The sequence below is a fragment of the Rhipicephalus microplus genome, chromosome X, assembly GCF_043290135.1.
Source record: "Rhipicephalus microplus isolate Deutch F79 chromosome X, USDA_Rmic, whole genome shotgun sequence".
Taxonomy (NCBI): Eukaryota; Metazoa; Arthropoda; class Arachnida; order Ixodida; family Ixodidae; genus Rhipicephalus; species Rhipicephalus microplus.
Window position 1 is genome coordinate 219,809,882 of NC_134710.1, and position 24,355 is coordinate 219,834,236.

A 24,355-nucleotide genomic window follows, 5' to 3' on the forward strand; every position below is an offset into this window, starting at 1 on the left:
CGAGCAGTCGATGAGTGGCGATCCGAGTCGGAGTGCCTCTGTTCATATGCAGACGTGGTGGTCTGCTGCGGTGCGTAGGTAGGAGCTCCGAAGTATGCGTGCGCAGGCGTGGGACGGCGGCGGCAGAAGCGTGCAATGTGGCCAGCGATGCCACACGCGAAGCAGATGGGACGATTGTCTCGGGTGCGCCACTCATTAGATGGACGGAAAAAGCGAGGTGGGGGCCTGTAGACTGGAGGCGAGGCCGGAGGAGGTGGAGCCGATAACGCGACTGGATGCGGTGGGGGCCGCGCGACCACAGCTGCGTAGCTGAGAGGTGAAGGCGGCGCAGTTGGTGCGTAGCCAGCAGTTGAGAGATCAGATGGCACCGACGTGCACGGGTAAGAGGCCGGAACTGTAGGGAGTGCATTGCAAATTTCAGTGCGTATGGCCTGGTGCATATTCGAAGGGAGGCTTGTCGTGGGCGCGTCACTATGCGGCAGCAGGGAAAGCTGTCGGGCGACTTCCTCCCTGATGAAGTCTTTAATCTGGTTGGACAGAGTTCCTTGGTGAACGTTGCCATTGGCGAGTGCGACGGCCGAGATCGAATCTGGTGATGGAACACTCTGTCGGGCGATAGAACGCTGACGACGCAATTCATCGAAGCTCTGGCACAGGCTTACGAGGACTGCCACCGTGGTCGGGCTCTTCGCCAGCAACATCTGGAATGCGCCATCCTCGATGCCTTTGAGAATATGTCGAATTTTCTCTTCTTCAGGCATGGATGAGTTAACACGCCTGCAGAGGTCGAGCACATCCTCAATATAGCTAGTAAAGGTCTCACCAGGTTGCTGGGCTCGGTGGCGCAGACGCTGGTCAGCGCGGAGCTTGCGGACCTCTGGTCGGCCGAACGCTTCGGTCACGAGGGTCTTGAAGGTGGACCAGCTGGCGATGGCGGTTTCGCGGTTGGTGAACCATAGCTTGGCGACGTCAGCCAAGTAAAAGATGACATAGGCAAGCTTAGAGTCGTTGTCCCATTTGTTGCTGGCACTCACGCGTTCGTACAAGGAGAGCCAGTCTTCGACGTCTTGCTCACCACTGCCGCTGAAGATTGGTGGGTCCCGCTGACGGGTAGCACCGGGGCAGGTCGACGGGGCAGCCGATGGTGCTGGCTGTGCTGGGATGGGCTGGTTGGCGACAGCGTCAGTCATGTTGTACGGTAGTCTTTCGGCCAACTTGCGAGAGCGGAGCTCCAGGTCTGCTTGGGGATCTCAGCAGCCTCCACCAAATGCGATGATGTTTATTAGAACAGAGGAGTCGCAACGAGGTCGCGACGGAAAATGGGCGAACAGCAAGTCTGGCAAAGGCGGCACAGGTTCTCGCGCAATCAGAGCACGGGCCTTTCGTCGTCTTCCGAAGGCGCATACGCGTTGGTGCGTATGCTCCACTACACTTGTGTTTATCGATAAGATTAGGTGCTGGGGCTAAAAGAGGCCTTCGGCAAGTGTAACTTTTGCGGCAACCAACAAAATTATCTTGTAAAAGCAAATAAATGCCGTTGACGCACTGAGGCGCTGAACGTTGAAACCTAGCAAGCTCTTCATCGCTGAGCCTCTCAGCCGTTTCAGCGTCCTTTGAGGCGAATCGCGTGCTGTGTGACAATGGGTAGGCTCTAATGAAGAGGAATACTATTTCGTGACGCAGTTAGACCAAAAAGCGCGTGAAACTACCCGGCGCATGTGTTGAAGTATTGGGAATTGCGTCGCAGAGTGTTTGCTGTCTTTGTTTAGTTTCAAAGGCTAAAGCATTGCGATATTGGATGTTGTTCGTTTATTTAATCATGACAGACTCGCACGACTCTAAATTCGGAACAGTTATGATTGAAGCCTGGCGGAACTACAAAGAGTTTTCTGGTAAACGTTGACCACAACTCACGATAGATTGCAGTTAAAGATGCACGATGGCCCACAAAAGAAGCATGGTGTCACAAAACGAGCGCTCAAAAAAGGGCGCGCCGACAAATTCTCGCGACGAAGCTCCGGAGAGACGCCTCGAGGTCAACGAAAAAAAAAAGAAAGCAAGCATCCAAAGACTCCCCGGGCGCGCGTCCCTCTCCCCTCGGAAGCGTAGGTTCGCCGACGAACCTCCTCACATCGGCGGCCGAGCAAGCCCTAGAAAGTTCTCGATGGAAAGGGGCGTGGTGATGCAGGGTTGCGTCATCTTTCGCGGACGGCCCTCGTACCGTCTCGCGCTTTCCCCAGCTTTCGCTGCGTATCGCACCGACGAAATGATGAGAGCTTTCTTGAATCTCGCGCGGAAGGTATTTAATCGAGCAGCAGAGATGGGAGATGAGGAGAAGACGGAAGTCAGAGTGCGTAGGGTATTCTGCCGTGTAGTCGGCGAAGGTTTTGTCCTTAGTGACAAAGCAGGAGAAGAAGAAAGTATGCGCCAGAGTGCGTAGGGTGTTCCGCCTTGTGGGTGAAGCCTTTTGTCTTCCGTGACAAAAGAGGAGAAGAAGAGGATTTCCACCTGAGGGGTGAAGACCCGAGCTACAGACAAGAGTGTGTGTCTACCGCTATCGAGCGAAGACGCGTGGCAACAGCTCCGTGTGTAAAGCCGACGTCTTTCCGGCGAAGTTTGGAGCCTGGTGAGCGGCCAATTGAAGACGCGAGGTTTCCTGGAAGAGAAACTTTGGGGGCAGCGGAACGACAACAACGCTGAAATTTGAGTGAGTGATTCTCGGGAGAGTATCATCCAGACTTTTGTTCCAAGAACTTTGGACTGAATAAGTTTTCTAACTCTTTAGTCTTTAAGTGTCTTGGTTGTTCGATGCATACGACTGCATTGTAGTGCGTATTGTTGTCTGTGTCCGTTGTTTCGAGCGTGGCTGATTGTACTGCGTAGTACGTTGTTTGAATGGTGACATATTGTATTCAACTAATGTCGAGTGTACATACTTGTGTATCGTTTTGATCTGCCATAATTGAGAATATAATTTTGTTTTGTTTATCAACTCTCGGCTCTGACTTGTTCTTTGGGGCCACTGCCGGCGTCCGCTGGCGCGCCAAATAGGACTACTTCTAAATTGTCCACGCTTTCGTGGTGCGGTTCGGGGGGCCGATACTTCGGCCCTTGGAATTAGCCCGGCGATCGCCTCCCGAATTAACGGGGCCCGTGACACATGGTAAGCATTGCGAGAAGCTCCAAAGTGAGAAATTGACTTTGGCGATGGTTACCAAGGCTGTAGGTACTAAATACAATAGTTAAATAAATGAATATATAATGAACATAGAATAGCGAAATGAGCAGCGTTAGATTTTTCGAACTACAACTTACAACCTATCGGTGTTTGTGACTAGGTATGTGTGCTTTTCAGCTATTTTCTCACAATAAACTCGATTATCCTTATTGAGATAGCAATTATATGGACAGTCTCGGCTGGTTTATTTGCCGTCGCCACCATCACCACCGTCATTCACGTATATATATATAGTAACAAGCGTGTTCTTCGGAGGAGTTTCAGCAATAAACTCGCCAGGGCAAGCAAGACAGCTGCAGCACAGAAAACAGGAGGCCGAGAGCGTGACACACGAACTTCGTCGTCTTTTCTCTCCCTGGCACAGAGCTAGCGCCGATGTGCACCGGTACAGTTTCCTCCCCGCATAAAGAGAAGCCATCCTGGCGACGGCGACTTAAGGAAAATACGCTATAGGTGGGTCGTAGCACGGTTTAAGTAGCGTGACGTGAACTGTTTCGCGACCTCGGCAGCGATGATCGGGCGATGGGTTGACCGGTTCGACGACGTAGTGTACGGGAGATGTCTGCTCCAGTATACGGTAAGGACCGCGGTACCGTGACAAAAGCTTAGTGGAAAGTCCGGGAGTTGTGGACGGGACCCAAAGCCAAACCAGCTTTCCCGGAGAGTAATGGGCATCAGACGCAGCTGTGTCATGACAGAATTTCTGGCGCGACTGATCTTTTATTACGGGCGGTGAGCTCGCAGCACGTTAAGCCTGTGGCGGCGTGCACGGCACGCCTTTTTATCAACGACGCATTCTACATTGTGGAATTCGTTGTCCTACCAGATGCGTTCCATGACATGATCCTCGGTTGGGACTTCCTTTCATCACATGATGCGCTCGTCGACTGCGCTGGAGCTCGACTCGCTTTGTCCCCTTTCAGTACCACAGTCGTCGACGTCCCGAGCCCGGTGCCTTAATTGGTTGTCGCTGCTGACGCTATCATTTTTCCGTTCTCTGCCACCCTGGTGCCCGTTTCTTCAAACTCTGTGATTTGACTGCCCTGTTTAGACCGTCTGAAGACTGCGCACGCCGACGGAACCTCATATTCCCATTTGCCGTCGTTACTCTTGTGCATGGTGCCGGTGTGGTCTACGCGTACAATCCCTTTCCTTGCTCGGCAACTCTGTTGCGCGGCGAATGTGTTGGACATTTAGACAGTTTTGAGGACATCTTCCCTTTGGACGCAACGTGCGAAAAGACACCGTTGACGATAAATGCCGTCACCTCCGCCGTGGCTACAACCTCCCCTGTCCAAAACATCTTCCTGCGTAGCATCGATAACGCGCTTATGCCAGTCCAGCGCACAAAGGTTGTTCAGCTGCTTGAACGCTTTCGTGCCTCTTTCGACATTGGCCAGCCATTATTATGGCGCACGTCTGCAGTGGTTCATCGTATTGACACCAGTCATCATGCTCCCCTGTGACAGCGTCCCTTCCGGGTATCGCAGGCCGAAAGCCGCGTTATTAGCGACAACGTTGATGACATGCCGAAACGTGGCGTGATTCAGGAATCAAACAGTCCCTGGGCCTATCGTGTCATGCTGGTGTGGAAAAAAAGACGGTTCAATAAGATTTTGCGTTATGGAGGCGGAAATGTTGTAGGCCCGTGTGCTCAGATTTGGGTGCACGTTAAAGAACCCCAGGTGGTCTAAATTTCCGGAGCCTTCCACTACGGCGTCTCTCATAATCATATAGTGGTTTTGGGACGTTAAACCCCACATATCAATCAAGATTTTGCGTTGACTACCACCGCCTAAACAAGATTATGCGGAAGAATGTTTATCCCCTACCCCGCATCGACGACGGCCTAGACTGCCTTCAAGGAGCCGAATATGTCTCATCACTGGATTTGCGCTCAGGCTACTGGCAAGTGCCAATGGCTGAAGCCGACCATCCGAAAACAGCGTTCGTCACCCCTGATGGTTTGTACGAATTTAACGTAATGCCTTTCGGCCTTTGTAACGCGCCTGCTACCTTCGAAAGCATGATGGACTCCATTCTCAGAGGCCTCAAATGGCAGACCTGTTTATGCTACTTAGATGACATAGTGCTTTTTTCTGCAGATTTCCCATCTCATATCGCTCACCTACAACAAGTTCTCGAGTGACTCACTAACGCCGGCTTGCAGTTAAACCTGAACAAATGTCATTTTGGTGCCCGTCAGCTTACCATCCGAGGCCATGTCGTCTCTAAAAAAGAAATTTCGCCAGATCCTGCCAAACTTTGAGCGGTTGCCGAACATCTCAAGCCCAGCACTCTGAAGTAACTCCGAAGCTTTATTGGGCTGTGTTCATATTTTCGGCGCTTCATACGCAATTTCGCCTCCATTATATCCCCCTTGACACAGCTTCTCACCGGCAGCAACTAACTCTCAGCTTGGAGTGCCGATTGCGATGAGTCATTTACGAACCTTCGCCTACTCCTGACGTCTCCTCCAATTCTGGGCCACTATGACCCCAACGCGCATACAGAAATACACACGGATGCTAGCGGTGTCGGCATTGGCGCGGTACTCACCCGGCGAAAACCAGAATTTGGCGAGTACGTTGTAGCATATGCCAGTCGTACCATCACAAAGGTGAATCAAGTTAGTCCGTCACAGAAAAGGAGTGTTTGGCAATTGTTTGGGTAATCGGTAACTTTCTCACCTACCTCTATGGGCGTCAGTTTGATTTTGTTACCGACCACCACGTGCTATGCTCACTGTCGTCCTTGAAAGACCCGACTGGACTGGCCGATGTGCACCAGTATATATATATATATATATATATATATATATATATATATATATATATATATATATATATATATATATATATATATATATATATATATATATATTGCCACGCTGAGCTGTGTTGGTAGCAGAAGACGAGAGCGAAGAAGTGAATGGCAGCTGTGGCTGAGAAAACAGACCTCCACTTTGAGTTCCTGCCTATCGTTTCCTCTCGCGACAGACTGGTAGGGGTGCTGGGTACTGTACTGCAACGTCTTATGCCTGCTGGTCCTGAACCAGAAGCAACCACCGCCAGTGCACCAGGGTCAGCTGATATCTATCGAAGAAGCCGCCACCTTCAAGGACTACCACAACAGTACGGCCCCTTGGCAAGTTCCGTGAGGACAATGTTTGCCACATCCGCAACCCAAACCGAGCATGACCCACTCGCTAGCGTACCCTGTGTCATCAACACGCCTTGCACACCCAACCCAGTCCATGGTGATGCTGGTGAGGATGTCGAAGACTGGCTTGACCATTTCGACCGGGTCGCTGCCATCAACGCCTGGGACAATCGCCGTAAGTTGAATAACGTGTATATCTCTCTCTTAGACGCGGCAAGAGTGTGGTATGAGAACCACAAAACTTCAATCACAAGTTGGCAGGAATTCCATCGGCAGCTTTGTGAGGTGTTCAGTAACCCCGAACGGAAAGAGAGAGCGGAGCACAGGCCAAAAGGGAGAACTTTAAATTCATAGAGACCGTCCGGTGTAATAAACGCTGTTTTTTCTAGGCCCCGTTCATCTACTTCAATCTGCCAATATCTGCTACGGAGATCCATGGAAGAGAAGTAACGGGCGTGTCGCAGGCGATTCAAGGAGTCATCAATACGAGGAAGAGGATATACGTCTTTTTTCGTTATCTTGTTCAGTTTGCGGTAGTCGACGCAGAATCGTAATGAATCATCTTTCTTTTTAACCAGAACAACTGGTGAACGCCCACAAGAAATTGCGGATTACTTGGAAGGTAGTCATCACGCTCATGTCCTGCCGCGACGACAGTCACGGTCACCATCAACCCGTCCGTCCACATCAACGCACCGCGCCCGACCCGCCTTTGGGTCCCCTGGTGTCAGTGGCGTAAGTCCATGCCGGAGAAACTTAAAACGGCGACCTCCGGAGGTGAGGCCGCTGTCACGCGAACCGACAAATACCCTCCACCGCTGCCTTACGACGTGCCGTTAAAGCCTGTTTGTGAAACCGCCAACAGAACGTCCGCTGCCATTACCGTTTCCGTCGACTGTTATCCGGTGACTGCGCACGTCGACACGGGAGCTGATTACTCGGTGATGAGTGCTTCATTGGTCACCCGTCTACACAAGGTGCTGACAACCTGGGACGGCCCTCAACTAATCACCGCTGGAGGACACCTCGTATCCCCTATAGGAAGGTGCACCACCAGGCTTGAGATTTGTGCGTCGGCTTTTGTAGCATCATTCCTTGTACTGCCCAATTGTTCTCGGCCGGTCCTTTTGGGCATGGATTTTCTGCAAGAGTATGGAGCAATAATTAATCTGCGTGATTTTTTCGTCAGTTTTGTTAACTGTGTTTCTCCAGATTCTGACATCGAGAACGAACATCGTGGCGTGGCCTTACGCGTAGTCGATGATTGCGTCACGTTGCCACCTCGCAGTAGTATCTTCGTGCTTGTTGAGTGTCCACGGGAGAAGTCGATTACAGGCATCACCGAAAGTAACCTGACGTTATTGCTTGATCGGGAAGTGGCCATTGCTCGAAGTCTCGTTCAACTCCGAAATGCCAGACTACGGTTTTAGTTACGAACTTCGGTGGCGAACACAGGCATTTTGCGAAACGCACAACCATAGCTTACTTCGAGGCATTGGATGATTTGGACACCTTCCCTTCGATTACGACAATCTCGACTGAGAACAGCTGCGATACTGACGTGACTAGTCGCCTCAACGTAAATCGCCAGTTAGAAGAACCTAAGAAGGCAAGGCTCCTCAGTCTCCTCTCATCCTTTAATGTCTGTTTTGCCACTATTTCGAAAGTCTGGCAGACTCCTCTAATGAAGCACAGAATTATCACTGAGCCCAACGTGCAACCCGTGCGCCAACAAGCTTGCCGCGTGTCGTAGAAGGAGCAAGATGCTATCCGTCATCAAGTGAAACAAATGCTCGACGACGACGTAATTCAACCATCGACAAGTCCTTGGGCGTCACCAGTTGTTCTGGTTAAAAAGAAAGATGGTTCATTATGATTCTGCGTCGACTACCGTAAACTGAACAAGATAACGAAAAAAGACGTATATCCTCTTCCTCGTATTAATGACTCCTTGGATCGCCTGCGACACGCCCGTTACTTCTCTTCCATGGATCTCCGTAGCAGATATTGGCAGATTGAAGTAGATGAACGGGACCGAGAAAAACAGCGTTTATTACACCAGACGGTCTCTATGAATTTAAAGTTCTCTCTTTTGGCCTGTGCTCCGCTCCAGCCACGTTCCAACAAATGATGGACACAGTTTTTTGTGGCTTGAAGTGGTACTCTTGTTTAGTGTATTTAGACGCCGTAGTCATTTTTTCTACGACTTTTGAACAGCACAATGAGCTGCTTGAGGCGGTTCTTCTTGCTATTCGCACTGCCGGCCTCTCTCTGAAACCGGAAAAGTGTTATTTTGGATATAAGGAACTGAAATTCCTTGGCCACGTTGTCAGCAGCAGTGATGTTCGCCCCGATCCTGACAAGGCTATGTCAGTTGCTTCGTTCCTGATACCGAAAACAAAGCATGATGTACGCCGCTTTCTGGGACTTTGTGCTTATTACCGCCGCTTCGTGCCAAGTTTTTCGAAAATCGCTGACCCTTTACAACAACTCGTCAAGGATGACGTCACCTTCGTCTGGGGCCCCAAGAAATTCGGCGCTTTCCGCTGCCTTCAACAACGCCTACAAACGCCACCGATCCTTGGTCCCTTCGACACCTAAGCATACACAGAAGTCCGCACTGACGCGAGCAACCTTGGCCTCGGAGCTATTCTCGTGCAATATCAAGATGGCGTGGAACGCGTCATCGCCTACGCTAGCCGCACGTTGTCATCTGCGGAGAAGAACTACTCGACGACTGAAAATGTCTGACGGTTGTATGGGCCATAACGAAATTCAGGCCCTACTTGTACGGACGCCCCTTCCGAATCGTCAGTGACCACCACTCGGCTGGCTAGCGAATCTGAAAGATCCTTCGGGCCGTCTCGCAAGATGGAGTCTTCGGTTAAAAGAATTCGATATAACGATGGTTTACAAGTCTGGCCAGAAACACACTGACTCTGACTGTCTTTCCCGCGCACCCGTCGAGGTCGCTGAAGAAGACAATAATGAAGACTTCAGCTGCCTTGCTATTCTCGCATCATTAAACGTGGCTGAGCAGCAACGCGAAGACTTAGAATTACAACCACTGATTGAATACCTTGAGGGACGTCGCCCACAACCCCCACATCAGTTCGTGCGTGATTTGTCATCTTTCTGTCTACGCCAAGGCATCCTCTACAAGCGCATCTTTCATTCAACGAAAACTGTTTACCTCCTCGTCGTTCCTGCTGCTCTCTGCGATGATATTTTGCGTGCTTGTCACGACGAGCCATCGTCAGGGCATCTTGGCTTCGTGCGTACTCTGGTGCTGATTAAGGACAAGTACTACTGGCGGAAACTTACGAAAACCGTCTGGCAGTACGTCAAGACATGCACAGCCTGTCAGCGAAGCAAAACTCCAACGACGAAACCAGCCGGTCTGCTTCAGCCTTTGCGACCCCCTCACGCATCTTTTGAAAAGGTCGGAATGGATTTACTTGGGCCATTTCCGAAGTCTACGGCTGGTAACCGCTAGATTGTGGTTGCCACCGACTACTTGACCAGAGACTGCGAAACACAAGCCGCCCAGCGAGCAACTGCTTCCGAGGTGGCTGACTTTTTCATCAAGAACATCGTTCTCCGCCACAGTGCTCCCGCTGTCGTCATCCCAGATCGTGGTACTGCTTTTACGGCACAGTTGCTCCAACAGATCTTGTTGGTGAGTGGTACGACGCACCGAACAGCAATTGCGTACCACCCGCAGAATAATGGGTTAACCGAACGCCTTAACAAAACAATTGCAGATATGCTTTCGATGTATGTCGCCAAGAATCAGAAGAATTGGGATGAAATCGTCCCGTATAAAACATTTGCCTACAATATGACTTTGCAGTAAACCACCGGCTTTGCTCCTTTTCGTCTGGTTTACGGCCGCGACGTCACCACAATGCTTGACACCATGCTGCAACCAACTCTGCCGGACACGATTACCCCGGATGCAGATGTATTTGTTCAGCGTGCCGAGGACGCCCGGCAACTGCCACGCTTTCACCTTTTATCGCGGCAAAATCAAGATGCTCGCCGGTACAACACCCACCACAGAGCAGTAATATACGAACCCGGTGACCTAGTCTGGGTTTGGACTCCTATACGTCAACGAGGACGCTCGGAAAAATTGTTATGTCGGTACTTCGGACTCTACCGAGTTCTTCATCGTCTCGGCGAAGTGAACTACGAAGTTGTCCCAGCAGACACGTCACACCGTTCTCGCAGACCCCGCTCCTCGGATGTGGTTCACGTCTCCAGGATGAAGCCGTACTATTCGTGTTGACTGCAAGTCAAGAACTTTGTGATGTGGCATTTGCTTCTTTATTTTTCATCTCGTCCTTTTTCTTTTCAATGGACACAGACATTTCTGACTACCTTTCGTTCTTTTTCGGAGCCGCGGTATTCATGCGATGCTTCTTTTTTCTTTCTTTAGGGAGAGGGTGATGCCACGCTGCGTTGGTGGTAGAAGACGAAAGCGAAGAAGTGAATGGCAGCTGTGGCTGAGTAAACAGACCTCCACTTCGAGTTCCTGCCTATCGTTTGCTCTCGTGACAAGATATATATATATATATATATATATATATATATATATATATATATATATATATATATATATATATATATATATATATATATATATATATATATATATATAAAGGGAGTAATAATTCAATGGGCCAGTTAGTCTTTGTGAAGGTATGGGATATGGCCCAACGGGAGCGTTGTCAACAAGGATAAATATATTTCCTAACAGTTTCAAGAGGGGTCCTCCCTTCATCAGGGGATGAGTCCTCCCTCATCCCCTGATGAAGGGAGGACCCTTCCCGAAACTGTTGGGAAATAAATATATTTATCCTTGTTGACAACGCTCCCGTTGTGCCATATCCGATATATATATATATATATATATATATATATATATATATATATATATATATATATAGTGGGAGTAATAATTCAATGGGCCAGTTAGTCTTCGTGAAGGTATGGGATATGGCCCAACGGGAGCGTTGTCAACAAGGATAAATATATTTCCCAACAGTTTCAAGAGGGGTCCTCCCTTCATCAGGGGATGAGTCCTCCCTCATCCCCTGATGAAGGGAGGAGCCCTTGCTTCGTGGACTGCGACGACTAGTTTTCCTGGTCAGCCTCTAGTGGACGTGGCCACATCGGCGACAGTGAGCGACGTCGCGGAGAATGTGAACGGCGGGTAGATGGAGCGAGGCGGGACGACGGTGACGTAGGTGGCGGTTGGTCATAAAAGCGGCTCGATTGGCTGGGAAAACTGGAGGCGCCCTGCGCTTGCTGCACACGATTGCAATAGCGTGCTACGTGACCAACGCAACCACAAGCAAAGCAGATGGGGCGATTGTCAGCAGTGCGCCATCGGTTCGCGGGTCCTATACTTGTCGCAGAACGTGACGGATGAGCCGGCTGTTTATATAACTGCATAGTGGGCGGCGCACGGGGCACGTGGATGACGTCGGCATATGTAGGTGGCACAGTTTCTCCGAAGGCCTGGGGCCTGGCAATGGTTTCGGTGTAACCGAGGGGGCCAGTCCCAGGAATCGGTGGGGGTGGCTTGGCGACAACTTGGGCGTAACTGAGTGGTGTAGATACTGTAGGCGGCTGGTGGTATTCAGGAACGACCTCCGCGATTTCCTGCTGAATGGCTCTGCGGAGGGGAGGCAGAAGTGTGCTTGACGACTGTTGAGCACGTTGCGGGGAAGCAAAAGCCAGTAAAGAGACCTGGCGGGCAACTTCTTCACGCACGAATGACTTGATTTCAGCGAGCAAGGTGGCGTGGTCAGGAAGTGTTGACAAGGCCGAGAGATCAGCGTCAGGTGAAGATGGTCGACGGGTCATCGAGCGCTGCCGCCGCAGCTCCTCGTAACTTTGGCATAGTGTAATGATATCTGCCACAGTGCGAGGGTTCTTGGCCAGGAGCATGGTGAAGGCATCGTCGGCGATGTCTTTTTGAACATGGGTAATTCTGTCAGCCTCTGACATGCTTGCGTCCACTTTCTTGCACAAGTCAAGGATGTCCTCTATGTAACATGTAAAGGACTCACCGGTCTGCTGTGCTCGTTCACGTAACCGCTGTTCGGCTTACAGCTTACGAACGGCAGGACGGCCGAACACGTCGACGACGGCGGTTTTAAAAGCGGACCAAGTGGGGAAATCGGATGCGTGGTTGTTGTACCACATGCCGGCCACACCCGCGAGGTAGAAAACCAGGTTGCCGAGTTAACCTGCCTCGTCCCAATGATTGGGGACGCTGACGCGTTCGTACATAGCAAGCCAGTCTTCGACGTCGGTGCCATCTGCGCCGGTGAAGATAGGAGGGTCGCGGATGCGGGGGACACCGGAACATGGCGTCGGCGCAGGAGGAAGCGTTTGCTGCGCGGCGTCTTGGTGCATGGTAGAAGGTGTTAGAAGGGCACAGCACTCTCCACCAAATTGATGAGACGTTTATTGGCCGGCACTTGGGATGATGCGTGACAGCGACAGTCAATGCGGGTACCGACTCTCTGCACGAGCTGCTCTTCTTCTTGCTAAAAGGGCGACCCACTATAAAAGAAAGGCTTCGGCACTATATATATATATATATATATATATATATATATATATATATATATATATATATATACGTTGTAGCCATCTCTTTCTGCGGAGTGAACATCGCCATCGCCTTTCCGGCCGGGCTTGTCTGCGCGCGTGAACAAAGGAGTGAGGGTGCGCTTATGGTTGCCGATCAGCACGCGGCTCTTGCCTACACAGCAGGCGGGAGCTTCTAAGGGCGGCGCTTTCAACACGAAAAAACAGTGCCAAAAGTGTACCTGGAGCGGCCGTTCACATATTGATGGGCTCTAGACATAACAAACTGCCACCAGCGGCAACCCACAACGTATAGCTCTTAGTTGCGGCACGCGCTGCCCACGTGAGGTGCTTGTAATCAACGCCGTCACAACGCACAGTTGTTGTTTGTCATCTACTGCCGCGCTGCAGTAAGAATGGTTACTTAGCAAGCACATGTTTACAACATTTATTATTGCTTCTAAAATGCTAGCATTTCTTCGTAAAACATTCAGATATGTGGCTATCGCATTCATTGCTTCGCCCTTTTAACGAAACAGTGACGTTTTACTTTATCTCACAGCCATGTTTTTTATTACATAGGTATCAGTATTTCTTATGTAATCCAAAACAACTACTTCATTATTTTTTCTGATATTCTGTAATAAATATATACAATTACTAAAGCAATATTTAAGTTGTGCACTTTACAGCTTTTTTTCCAAATTTTCATAGATGCCAAATAACTCAAATTTTAGGTCATAGAGGCAAACCTTCACAAAATATATATTACTTGTCACCTTTAAATAAATGTGCTTCAGTTAAAAGTGGAAAATTTTTAAGAAAATGATGCATAAGTTATATGAATGTCCTTTTTAGTCCCTGAGAAAACGGTACCTCAAAATGGCCAATGGGCACGGGATTCTGAGAAAACACAATCTTTCGCGTATTGGTAAATACGATTTCACAATACTGAAAGCACCATGCACTCTTACGACTAGAAGGCGCGCGGAAAGTAAATGAGGGTGGCGATGCCACCTCTAAAATTGCGCGTCAAAGGCAAATAAAAATTAAGTACGTTGTTCTCTGAAAGCGCCACAGATCTGTCACCAAGGTTTAGAAACTTTCGTTGAGACAACATGGCCAAAATGTTCAATGTGCACTATGAAAGTGACTACGTGCTGTCAAGCGCATATTTCGGCATGAAATTAAGAAAAAATGATCTTTGTCTTTCATTCTCTCGTCTATTTATTCAACATATGATGTGAAATTAACAACATTATCATTTTTCGACTATGATGATAGAATTTCTGTAGAAATCGGTAAACAATATGACATACTAAATGTTTACTATGCGCAAATACACCTATACTGGGGAACTACGACTGGCCATCGTCAAAAGCAGGTGCGGGCAGTATCTTCGATTTTTTTATTGTACACCCCCCGCCTTCCCTGGTGTACAGTTAAAAACAAAGATACTGCCCGCCACTGCAGATTTTTTGAAAAAAAAAACTTTTGTTTCGAATATCAATGCGTTTTTTAGTGTGTGCAAGCCACTTTGAAGTGGTGAATTTTCAGATTTCGTAATGCCTCGTGACACACAGGTGATGTGGCCACTTCCTGAAAATTTTTACCATAATCGAAGGACTATAAGCTGAGAACGATCAGAATCGCAAATAATTTAGTGTCTTGGACGTAATTGTGTACGAGCAGGCTGTCCATGATATATTGATATGTGATGGTTTAATACTTCGTGTCGCATCATGCAACAGATAAGCGAAGTGCACATAACCCAAAAGATTTCGGCCGATAGGGGAAGGAGACCACCAAACGCATTGGAATTTCCGGTGCTCTCCACTACGGCGTCTTTCATAATCATATGGTGGTTTTGGGACGTTAAACCCCACATATCAATCAATCAATCAATCAATCAACTACCAAACGCAGAGTAGAACGGAAGCGTACGTTTTACTTTATGCTGCCCTCATATGTGAGCTATTCAATAAATGCTGCTCCGTGTCCTTGGCCCGTGTGCTCAGATTTGGGGGCACGTTAAAGAACCCCAGGTGGTCGAAATTTCCGGAGCCCTCCACTATACGGCGTCTCTCATAATCATACGGTGGTTTTGGGACGTTAAAGCCCACATATCAATCAATCAATACAATTTAGCATATGCTGTTTCTGTCAATACCATCACCGGGGCTTACATTCACAAAAACGCTCCACTGCGGTGGCCTAGTGGCTCAGGTACTCGGCTACTGACCCGGAGGTCGCGGGATCGAATGCTGGCTGCGGCGGTTGCGTTTACGATGGAGTCCGAAGTGTTGTAGGCCTGTGTGCTCAGATTTGGGTGCACATTAAACAACCCCAGATGGTGAAAATTTTTGGAGCCCTCCACTACGGCGTCTCTCATAATCCTATAGTGGTTCTGGGACGTTAAACCCCACATATCAATCTATGATGTATTCAGAAAAACGTCTTACACTTTCTTTTTCGTAAGATGATATTTCAGCCAGCCACTTGGCGTGACATATACCATTAGCGAAGCCGGCTGACCAATACAAAAACGCACTTACAGAGGTAAGTTTTGTGAATTCGGCGCATTGAAGTGGGGAGTGTTAGATTAAGTGTGTAGGGCCGGGATTCAAGAACATGCGTTCCCTGGTAGGGAAAGGGGGAGGGGAGCTGAGCAGCTACTGTTGCCAAATAAATGATTTCACATCATTGCTATAGTCAACCTATTGCCTTATCGAAGTACTATTTAGATCAAACTCTCAGATTGACCCTCCTTATGACTTATTTGGGAAGTTTTGGACCTACCTCGTAAGTGTACGGGTCATAGAAGGTGTCGAGATTTGGTGACTGCTGCTCACGAACTGGTGCATCAAGGTCACTGGCCAGTGACGCCAGCTGCCCGATTGGAATCGACGCTGGCTCTGGCAGGTTGGTGGTCACCTGCAGCCTCGTTGCTGGCTGGTCTGTTGGCTTCGCTGGACTTTCAGGCACGTACAGGTTCAATGGCTGGCTCATGGTATTGGGAAAGTTGGGTGCCAGAAAGTGCTCATGTCTTGGCATGCTTGCTAGCTCCACCAGACTCTTAGACGCCAAAGTGTTCATCTGTGGCTGTTGACTGGACGTCGGAGGGTTCACGGAAACTGAACGATTTGCCTGGCCTGCAGAGCTGAGCAAAGGTATGCCGGTCAAAGGTGCCACCAGATTGACTTCCGCCAGAACTTCAGCAAGTGCTGGAAAGTTCTTGTGCGCCGGAAGGTTGGATAATGCTGAAGGTTTTCGCAAACTGATGTATATTGGACGGTTAGAACGAGGTTTAATGTTAGCTGCACGCAGGTTCTCTTGCACGTTTGTTGACGCCAGAAGCTCTTCAGGAACCAGCGGGCTCTTCGAGGTTGGAATGTTTATGCCCAAGGGATGGTTGGGTGCAGACAGGTTGGTGGGCTTCGGCATTTCCGTGGGTACCAAGTGATTCCCGGGCTTTGTAAGGTTCTGTGTTGGTAGGTTCGCTGATACCGAAGCCTGCACCGGAACCTTCGCGGGCAGGTTTTTACTCACTTTAACCCTAGAATGCGATGACACGTTTGGCGCTTTCATGTCCACTGACATTGGTAGTTTGGCTGTCGTTAGAAATTCTCGGGGTTCCATAAGTGTTCGGGTCTCTGTAATGTTCAGAGCTTCAACGCTCGGGGACGTCGGAATGATGGGTGTCGGCGTGTTTGCTGGCTTATGCAATTTAGGCTTTCGCAAACGGATGTATATTTGATGGTTAGAACGAGGTTTAATGTTAGCTGCACGCATGTTCTCCGATTTTGGTAAGTTGGCGGGTGCTGCTGAAACGTTTATGGGCTCTGGAATGCTCAGCACTGGCGTGTTCATGAATGCTGGAAGCTTTTCAGATGCCAATAGGTCTGTGGGCGCTGGAAAATTGTGTGGCAGCCGATTGGTGGGTTCTGGCAAACTGCTGCTCTTGGACAGGTTTATGGTCATGATCGCGTGGGCGGTCGCTGGAGTGATTCCGGATTCTGAAATGTTCAATGGTTGCACACTCCTTGTTTCTTGAACCTTTTTGGATGACAGCAAGTTCACGGTACTTGTGTTGTCCGTTGGCACCGGATGGTTGGAGGTTGGTTTAGCCAGAGTTTCCAGCACCTGAGAGTCCTCACGCTCTGGAGCGTACCGCTCTTGCACGTTTGTTGACGCCACAAGCTCTTCAGGCAGCAGTGGGCTCTTCGAGGTTGGAATGTTTATGCCCAAGGGAAGGTTCGGTGCAGGCAGGTTGGCGGGCTTCGGCATTTCCGTGGGTACCAAGTGATTCCCGGGCTTTGTAAGGTTCTGTGTTGGTAGGTTCGCTGATACCGAAGCCTGCACCAGAACCTTCGCGGGCAGGTTTTTATTCACTTTAACCCTAGAATGCGATGAAACGTTTGGCGCTTTCATGCCCACTGACATTGGCAGTTTGGCTGTCGTTAGAAATTCTCGGGGTTCCATAAGTGTTCGGGTCTCTCTAATGTTCAGAGCTTCAACGCTCGGGGACGTCGGAATGATGGGTGTCGGCGTGTTTGCTGGCTCATGCAATTTAGGCTTTCGCAAACGGATGTATATTTGATGGTTAGAACGAGGTGTAATGTTAGCTGCACGCAGGTTCTCTTGCACGTTTGTTGACGCCAGAAGCTCTTCAGCTACCAGTGGGCTCTTCGAGGTTGGAATGTTTATGCCCAAGGGAAGGTTGGGTGCAGACAGGTTGGTGGGCTTCGGCATTTCCGTGGGTACCAAGTGATTCCCGGGCTTTGTAAGGTTCTGTGTTGGTAGGTTCGCTGATACTGAAGCCTGCACCAGAACCTTCGTGGGCAGGTTTTTATTCACTTTAACCCTAGAATGCGATGAAACGTTTGGCGCTTTCATGTCCACTGACATTGGCAGTTTGGCTGTCGTTAGAAATTCTCGGGGTTCCATAAGTGTTCGGGTCTCTGTAATGTTCAGAGCTTCAACGCTCGGGGACGTCGGAATGATGGGTGTCGGCGTGTTTGCTGGCTCATGCAATTTAGGCTTTCGCAAACTGATGTATATTTGATGGTTAGAACGAGGTTTATTGTTAGCTGCACGCAGGTTCTCCGATTTCGGTAAGTTTGCGGGCGCTGCTAGGCTGACGCGAGCCTCAACTTTAGCAGGCGCTTTAACGAAGGGTGTCTCCATATTCTCAGGCTTCACTTTTTTCGTGGGTGTAGCCGAGCTGATGAAAGCCTGATTTTTAGCGGGCGCTTTAACGATGGGTGTCACCGTATTTCCAGGATTCAATTTCTTCGTGGGTGTAGCCAGGCTGACGCGCGCCTGAAGCTTAGCGGGAGCCTTAGAATCTGGTGCTGACGTGCTCTCAGGTATCGACAAGTTTTTGGGCACGACGAGGCTAACGCGTGCCTGGAGCTTAGCAGGAGTCTTAATGTTAGCTGCAAGCATGTTCCCAGGTTTCGGCATGTTTTCGGGCTCCGCCAGTCTGATGTACGCTTGACGTTTATCAGGTGCCGACAAGCTGGGTGTTGGCTCCTTCCTGGGTTTCGGCAGATTTGCGGACGCCACAAGGCTGACAGGCGGCTGAATTTTAACAGGTGCCACCCGTTTCGCGGGCGCCGAATCGTGCGCTGGCTCTTGCCTTTTCGCCAGTGGCACGTCCGCAGATACTTCAGGCTTCGCTAGCACTAGTAGCTTCGCGGGTGCCCGAAGCTCCAGGTCTGGATTTCTGGCGGGGGTATTGTGCGATGTCTGCGTTTTCGTGGCTTCAAACAGCTTCTCGGGTTCCGGCAGTTGTGCGTGTTCGGCTAGGTTGCTAGGCTCCTGATTATTCACATCCACCGGCTTTCGGACATTCGCGATTTCCGACAAGTTTGGTGGCGGCAAATTCTCGAGTACTGACAATTCGCGCACTGACTGATTTGCTGGCAACGTCAAGTTTTGGGGCTCCGTTTTGTTTTGCGCGCACGCATTCGTTGGTTCCGGCTGTGTCACTGCCAGCGAAGTCGTGGATGCCGGCAGGCGAGGCACTGGCTCTATTGAAGACTTTTTCGTGTTAGACTGCACAGTGTTCACGTTTACAGACACCCGCTGGGCAGGCGTCACAGGTAGCAGCTCATTATTTTGGCATTGTGAATCCTCTGTACATGCGCAAAGAAGAACAGGAGAACAACGTTAGTGGAATTCACTCAATGGTTGATGTGATAAAACAATGCATTTTTAAGAAAATTCCAGAGTTTAACGCACCAAGACCTATTGCAAGTTTCAGTTGAACACTGGAAGTTGTAAGGCGACATTTTTTATCAATAAATCATTTTATTTTACTCTTCAGCAAGTAGAGGGCATGAGAAGAAAAAGCTCCTGCGAGCTTGACTATAGGCTTCCCAGCCGGTTACAGTTCAGGAAACAGTGATTGCATACAGAAACTGGCGTACGCAAATAAAAGCACGAAAAGCATACGTTATTCTTACACATAATCACCGAAATAACACTACACGTACATGCGATTCAGGAAAAAAAAAGGAGACTACTACATCAGATAGAAAGTTCAAAACTGACATTTTAGTTATCTCGCGAAGAAAGCATGCAGTGCAGGCCTGCAAAATGAAATAGAAAAACAATTTTCTTATATAAAAAGCAGTGGGCAAAGTTATTCGTAGCATCTGGGCCCCGAAGTTCGTGCGTGGTGTTCTTGTTTCGAACTTTTCACGAGCCCTAAGAAATACAAAGACAATATTCAGCTATTTCTGCCAAGTCGCCCAGCATTGAAATATCATTTTTATTTTGTACTGATACCGAAGAACAAGGCGCAAGTTATAAGTTTTGAAAACCGTTAGGATATCAGCAACTTGGAAGAGTGTGCGAAAAGATGATCTTTGGCTAAGTTGTACACGATGCGTAAAGCCTTTTACTGCAGAATGCTTTCAAAGGCTGTATGCGTGGCAGCGCCCTATACAAGTTGACAAAAATTCACTTGTGACATAAACAAAGATTTGAAGACCAGCAACTTGATATCAGTTGGAAGAAAGTAACTATTGCGAACAAAACGCGAGACGGCTAAATGATATGCACATCTCATAGCAGCTTTTCTGTAAACTCAACACCAAGAGTTTTAAATACTGGTAAATTTCTATATTTTGAGAGCCATAAGTCAAATACTCACAAGATTATATAGTTCTACCCTTAGGGCGCAAAATGATCGCTTTTGTTCTGACCGCGTTAATCTCTAGCGCATTAAACACGACCACTGAAAAAAAACACTAGTGTAATCAGCATATATAACGTAGAATGAGTTATCTGAATATTGACGATTTCATTATTATGTAAGTTAAACAAGAACGGCCCCAGTATACTACCCTGCGGCACACCTAGCATTTCTGATGACGTTCTGACATCAATACGACAAATAAGATCTCACGAGTTCAGCAGCACACAATGAAATCCCGTAGCTTTTTGGCTTAGCAAGAAGTATTTTATGATTCCAGCTTTCTTAAAGTCAATAAAGAGAGCTAATACTAGGCGTCCTTCTTCAAAGTTTCGTAGAATGAATTCTTTCTGTGCTAGCAGTGCAGTTTCAGTTGACTCATTTTTCCGGAAGCCGTGTTGGAATGGAGCCATAACGTTATGTCGCTCAATGAAATTAGATAAACGCGTAAAAATGGCTTTTTATAATCTCCTAGGGAAAACAGGGAGCATGCTGTGAAATCGGCATATAGTTGATGCAGTTATTCTTATCACCTTTCCAAAAGAACAGGATCACCTTAGCAACTTGCATTTGAACAGGGCAAGTAGATGTCGTAAGCAAAGGTTAAAAATGTGAGTCAATGAAGCTGCAATCAGGTCGACAACATGTTTAAGAGGCAGTATCTGTAAGTCTAAGAAATGCTGTGATAACCTCTGGCTCTCAACAGGAGAAAGAAAAACAATGTCTTGGCCACTCGGTGGAAGAAATGTCAGTGCATCTACACTACCTCTAGATGCGCAAAGAAAGATTTGTTGAAGGAATCGGCAAGTGAAGGACCGCATGCTTTTCACTTTTATATCCAGGGTAGCTATCCAAGAGTGGATAGCTACCCCCAAACAGCTCACTATAGTGAGCTGTGGCATATATGGCCACAGCAGTGGCCATATATGGCCACTGCTGTGCTGCGAAATGTACGTATATTGCTGAGCCTTAGCAACTCTGATATCCTTATTCAGTTTGTTTTTATATGGCTTGTATTCCGATAGCGCCGAAAGTTCTCTACTTTTGATGAAGGTTTCATAAAGCTTATTCTTAACTCTAATGTGGTGAAGGAAACAAGGGCTAATTCAGGGCTTCCGAATACTTCATTGGGGATATGGTCATAGTATAATGCTGCAAGGAATGTGTCATAAGCAGCATCTGCTTCTATTGATGCGTCATCCAATGACTTATTCCGTATCGCAGTGTGAAATGAGTCTAGACTGTTATCAGTTATTGCCTGATAGTACCGTGTCAACCACAATAGTCGCTTACTCATTTGCTTTGCCGCGCACAAAAATATTCCCATGTGATGACTTAGATCACAGGAAACCACAACAAATTTGGCAAGTGTTAAGGCAACGTTTGTTAAAAATGTGTCGAAGAGTGCTGATGACAGCTGTGTAACACGATTTGGCAAAGTTGGCACACGCGTTGGAAGGCACCGTGATGTGAAAGTCAAATCACAGAACACTGTCACCAAGCACGTCAATGTTAAATTCTCCCCCATAATAAATAGTGTAATCATTCTCACTGACACATTGAAGAAGACCAGCTAAGCGATCTATGAACTCCGATGCGACACCGTTTGGTGGACGGTAAAAAACAGAAAATATGGTTTAGTTGGAACGAAGAGAGAGCACTTCGCAATTATCTTACGTAAAAGAGAGCTCGAGAATGAAGTGGCATTCGATAACCGAACGCACAAGCATCGAAACACCACCGTCTCAACGCCCACTTGGACGGTTAACAAAACAATCGGATACATCGGTAATGTAAACACATTATCGTCTGCATGCAATGTCTGCGTTTCGAGAGTGTTACACCTAAGAGGTTCGTTCAAATAAGTTCACCATAGGATGCAGTTAGCAAAAACTGGAGGAAAAGGCGGCCACTGCTGCAGCTAAGCTGTCGTTCGCGAGACAGTGTACGATGTTACCGCGGTGAACTCGAGGCTAATTAAAAAAATCACTTTCTATTTTGCTTCGCAGCGCGTTTCCCGTGGCAACATAGCATGGTGCGCATTGGATGATGAACCGAGGTCAGGTGACACGGTAAGTAATAGTCCCGGCAGTGCACACCCTTCTCGAGCTCAGAAGCCCTCTCTGCTTGTAAATTTCTGGGTGGCGGAGCCATCGCTACACCGCCTGATTCACGCGCCGTGCTTTTTGTCATTTCGATATTGCAATAATTCACCTCAATACAGTACCGAAATGACCACTTTTGCTACGAGAAAATTTAGCAGGTGAGAGAGCTAAAATACAGGTGGTGACACTGTGTTTTGGTTGGCGCACCAAATTTCAGGACATCGTTAGTTTTGACGGTGAATGGTATGGGCTTAGATATTGTTAACAGTAAGAATTAATTACGTTAGTGTAAGGGAGCTACGCAGCCTTTTTATAGTATATTTAAAGAAAGTTTATTGAGCCAATGTAGCTAAAATATTAAAAAAAGGCATGGACATTTATGCAACATTGACATTCAGGTGGTAATTAAAATGAAGACGTCAAAACATAAAGGGTTGCAAAAGATCACTAAGCACTTGTTTAATAATCTATTTACAGCGCACAGAACTCGACGAGCAAGATGGCACCAGACCAGCATCAAACGAAAACTCACTTCGTCCTCCTCTTTCATGCAGCCATGTTTAGCGGCTGTTATGTATGATAACCCCCGGCGGTAGAAGCACCGTCCTGGTGCTAAATTTACGCAGATGGTGTCGAAGGGGGGTAATAGGGCTTTACCCGAGCCACGTGAACGGTGTCGCTCGGAGCTGACGATGACTTTGTTGGATCGGTTGGAACAATCTCGTACGTGACGTCTGTCACTTGGCGAACGATACGGAACGGTCCAGTGTAGGGCGACAACAGTTTTTCAGACAGGCACGCCGAGTAGGTGACCAGAGAAGCGCGAGAAAACTCAGAGAAAAGTGCACGTCCCTATGGTGAGAATTTCAGAGCTGTTGTTGGCACGCCTGTGAAGCCTGTAGACGGTTACAGGTGACTTGGCGCGCGTGGTCGGTGCGGGCAATGGCTTCCCCAGCATATTCAGTGGCCGCAGGTAGTAAAGTGTCTAAGGGTAGAGTTGGGTCCCGGCCATATAGTAGATAGAAGGGCGAATAGCCGGCAGTGTTGTGACGAGATGAATTGTACGCGAACGTCACATACGGTGAATGAATGTCCCAATCATGGTGGTCTGGCGCAACGTATTTGGCAAGCATATCGGTTAGGGTCCTGTTAAGGCGTTTCGTGAGGCCATTTGACTGGGGATGGTACGAAGTAGTGAATTTGTGCTTGGTATGGCAAGACCTCAGGATTTCATGAAGGACAGCTGATAAGAACGTGCGGCCACGGTCGGTGAGAAGTTGACGGGGAGCACCGTGCACCAATATTATGTCGTACAGCAAAAAGTCCGCAACGTCGGTAGCGCAGCTGGTAGGAAGTGCTCGTTTGATTGCGTACCGCGTCGCGGAGTCCGTGGCAACAGTAATCCATTCATTTCCGGCTGTGGAGAGTGAAGAAGGACCCAACAGGTCGAGACCAACTCGAAAGAAAGGCTTGTTGGGAACGTCGATCGGCTGAAGGTAGCCGGCCGGGAGGGCAGACGGCGTTTTGCGACGCTGACAGGGCTCACAAGCGGCGACATAGCGTCGAACAGAGTGGGCAAGTCCACGCCAAAAAAACCGACGTCGTACCCGATCGTATGTGCGAGAAACGCCCAAATGGCCCGTCATGGGAGCGTCATGAAGTTGAGGCAGGACAGTGGAACGCAGGTGCGCTGGGATGACAGGAAGTCTGATCTGAAGGAATCAAGGTTATGGCGATATAGGATCCCGTCTTTCACCAAAAACATTCGTAGGGACGGGTCGCGAGGCGTTGATTCCAGTTTGTCAATGATGACTCGTGAAGAAGCATCCCGACGTTGCTCTTAGTCAATGTTCAACAGCTGCGACACGGAAAAAACGTCCGTGATAGCGTCAGTATCGGTTGCTTCGTCAGCAGGGTAGCGGGATAAACAATCCGCATCCTGATGTAATCACCCTGTTTTGTACATTAGAGAGAACGTGTACTCTTGAAGGCGTAGAGCCCAACGAGTGAGACGTCCCATGGGGTCCTTTAGGGAGGCTA

The 24,355-nt window shown here is 48.6% G+C and overlaps 1 protein-coding gene across 1 annotated transcript in view; it reads right to left on the bottom strand.

Annotated features, from left to right (window-relative positions):
* The window catches only part of LOC142775992 (uncharacterized), a 99,241-nt gene that overhangs the window by 12,886 nt on the left and 62,000 nt on the right, over positions 1–24,355 (bottom strand). The window contains exon 10 of the mRNA XM_075878675.1: positions 15,806–19,146. Within this exon, the coding sequence (XP_075734790.1) occupies positions 15,806–19,146 (3,341 nt within the window). The remainder of the gene's footprint in view (positions 1–15,805; positions 19,147–24,355) is intronic.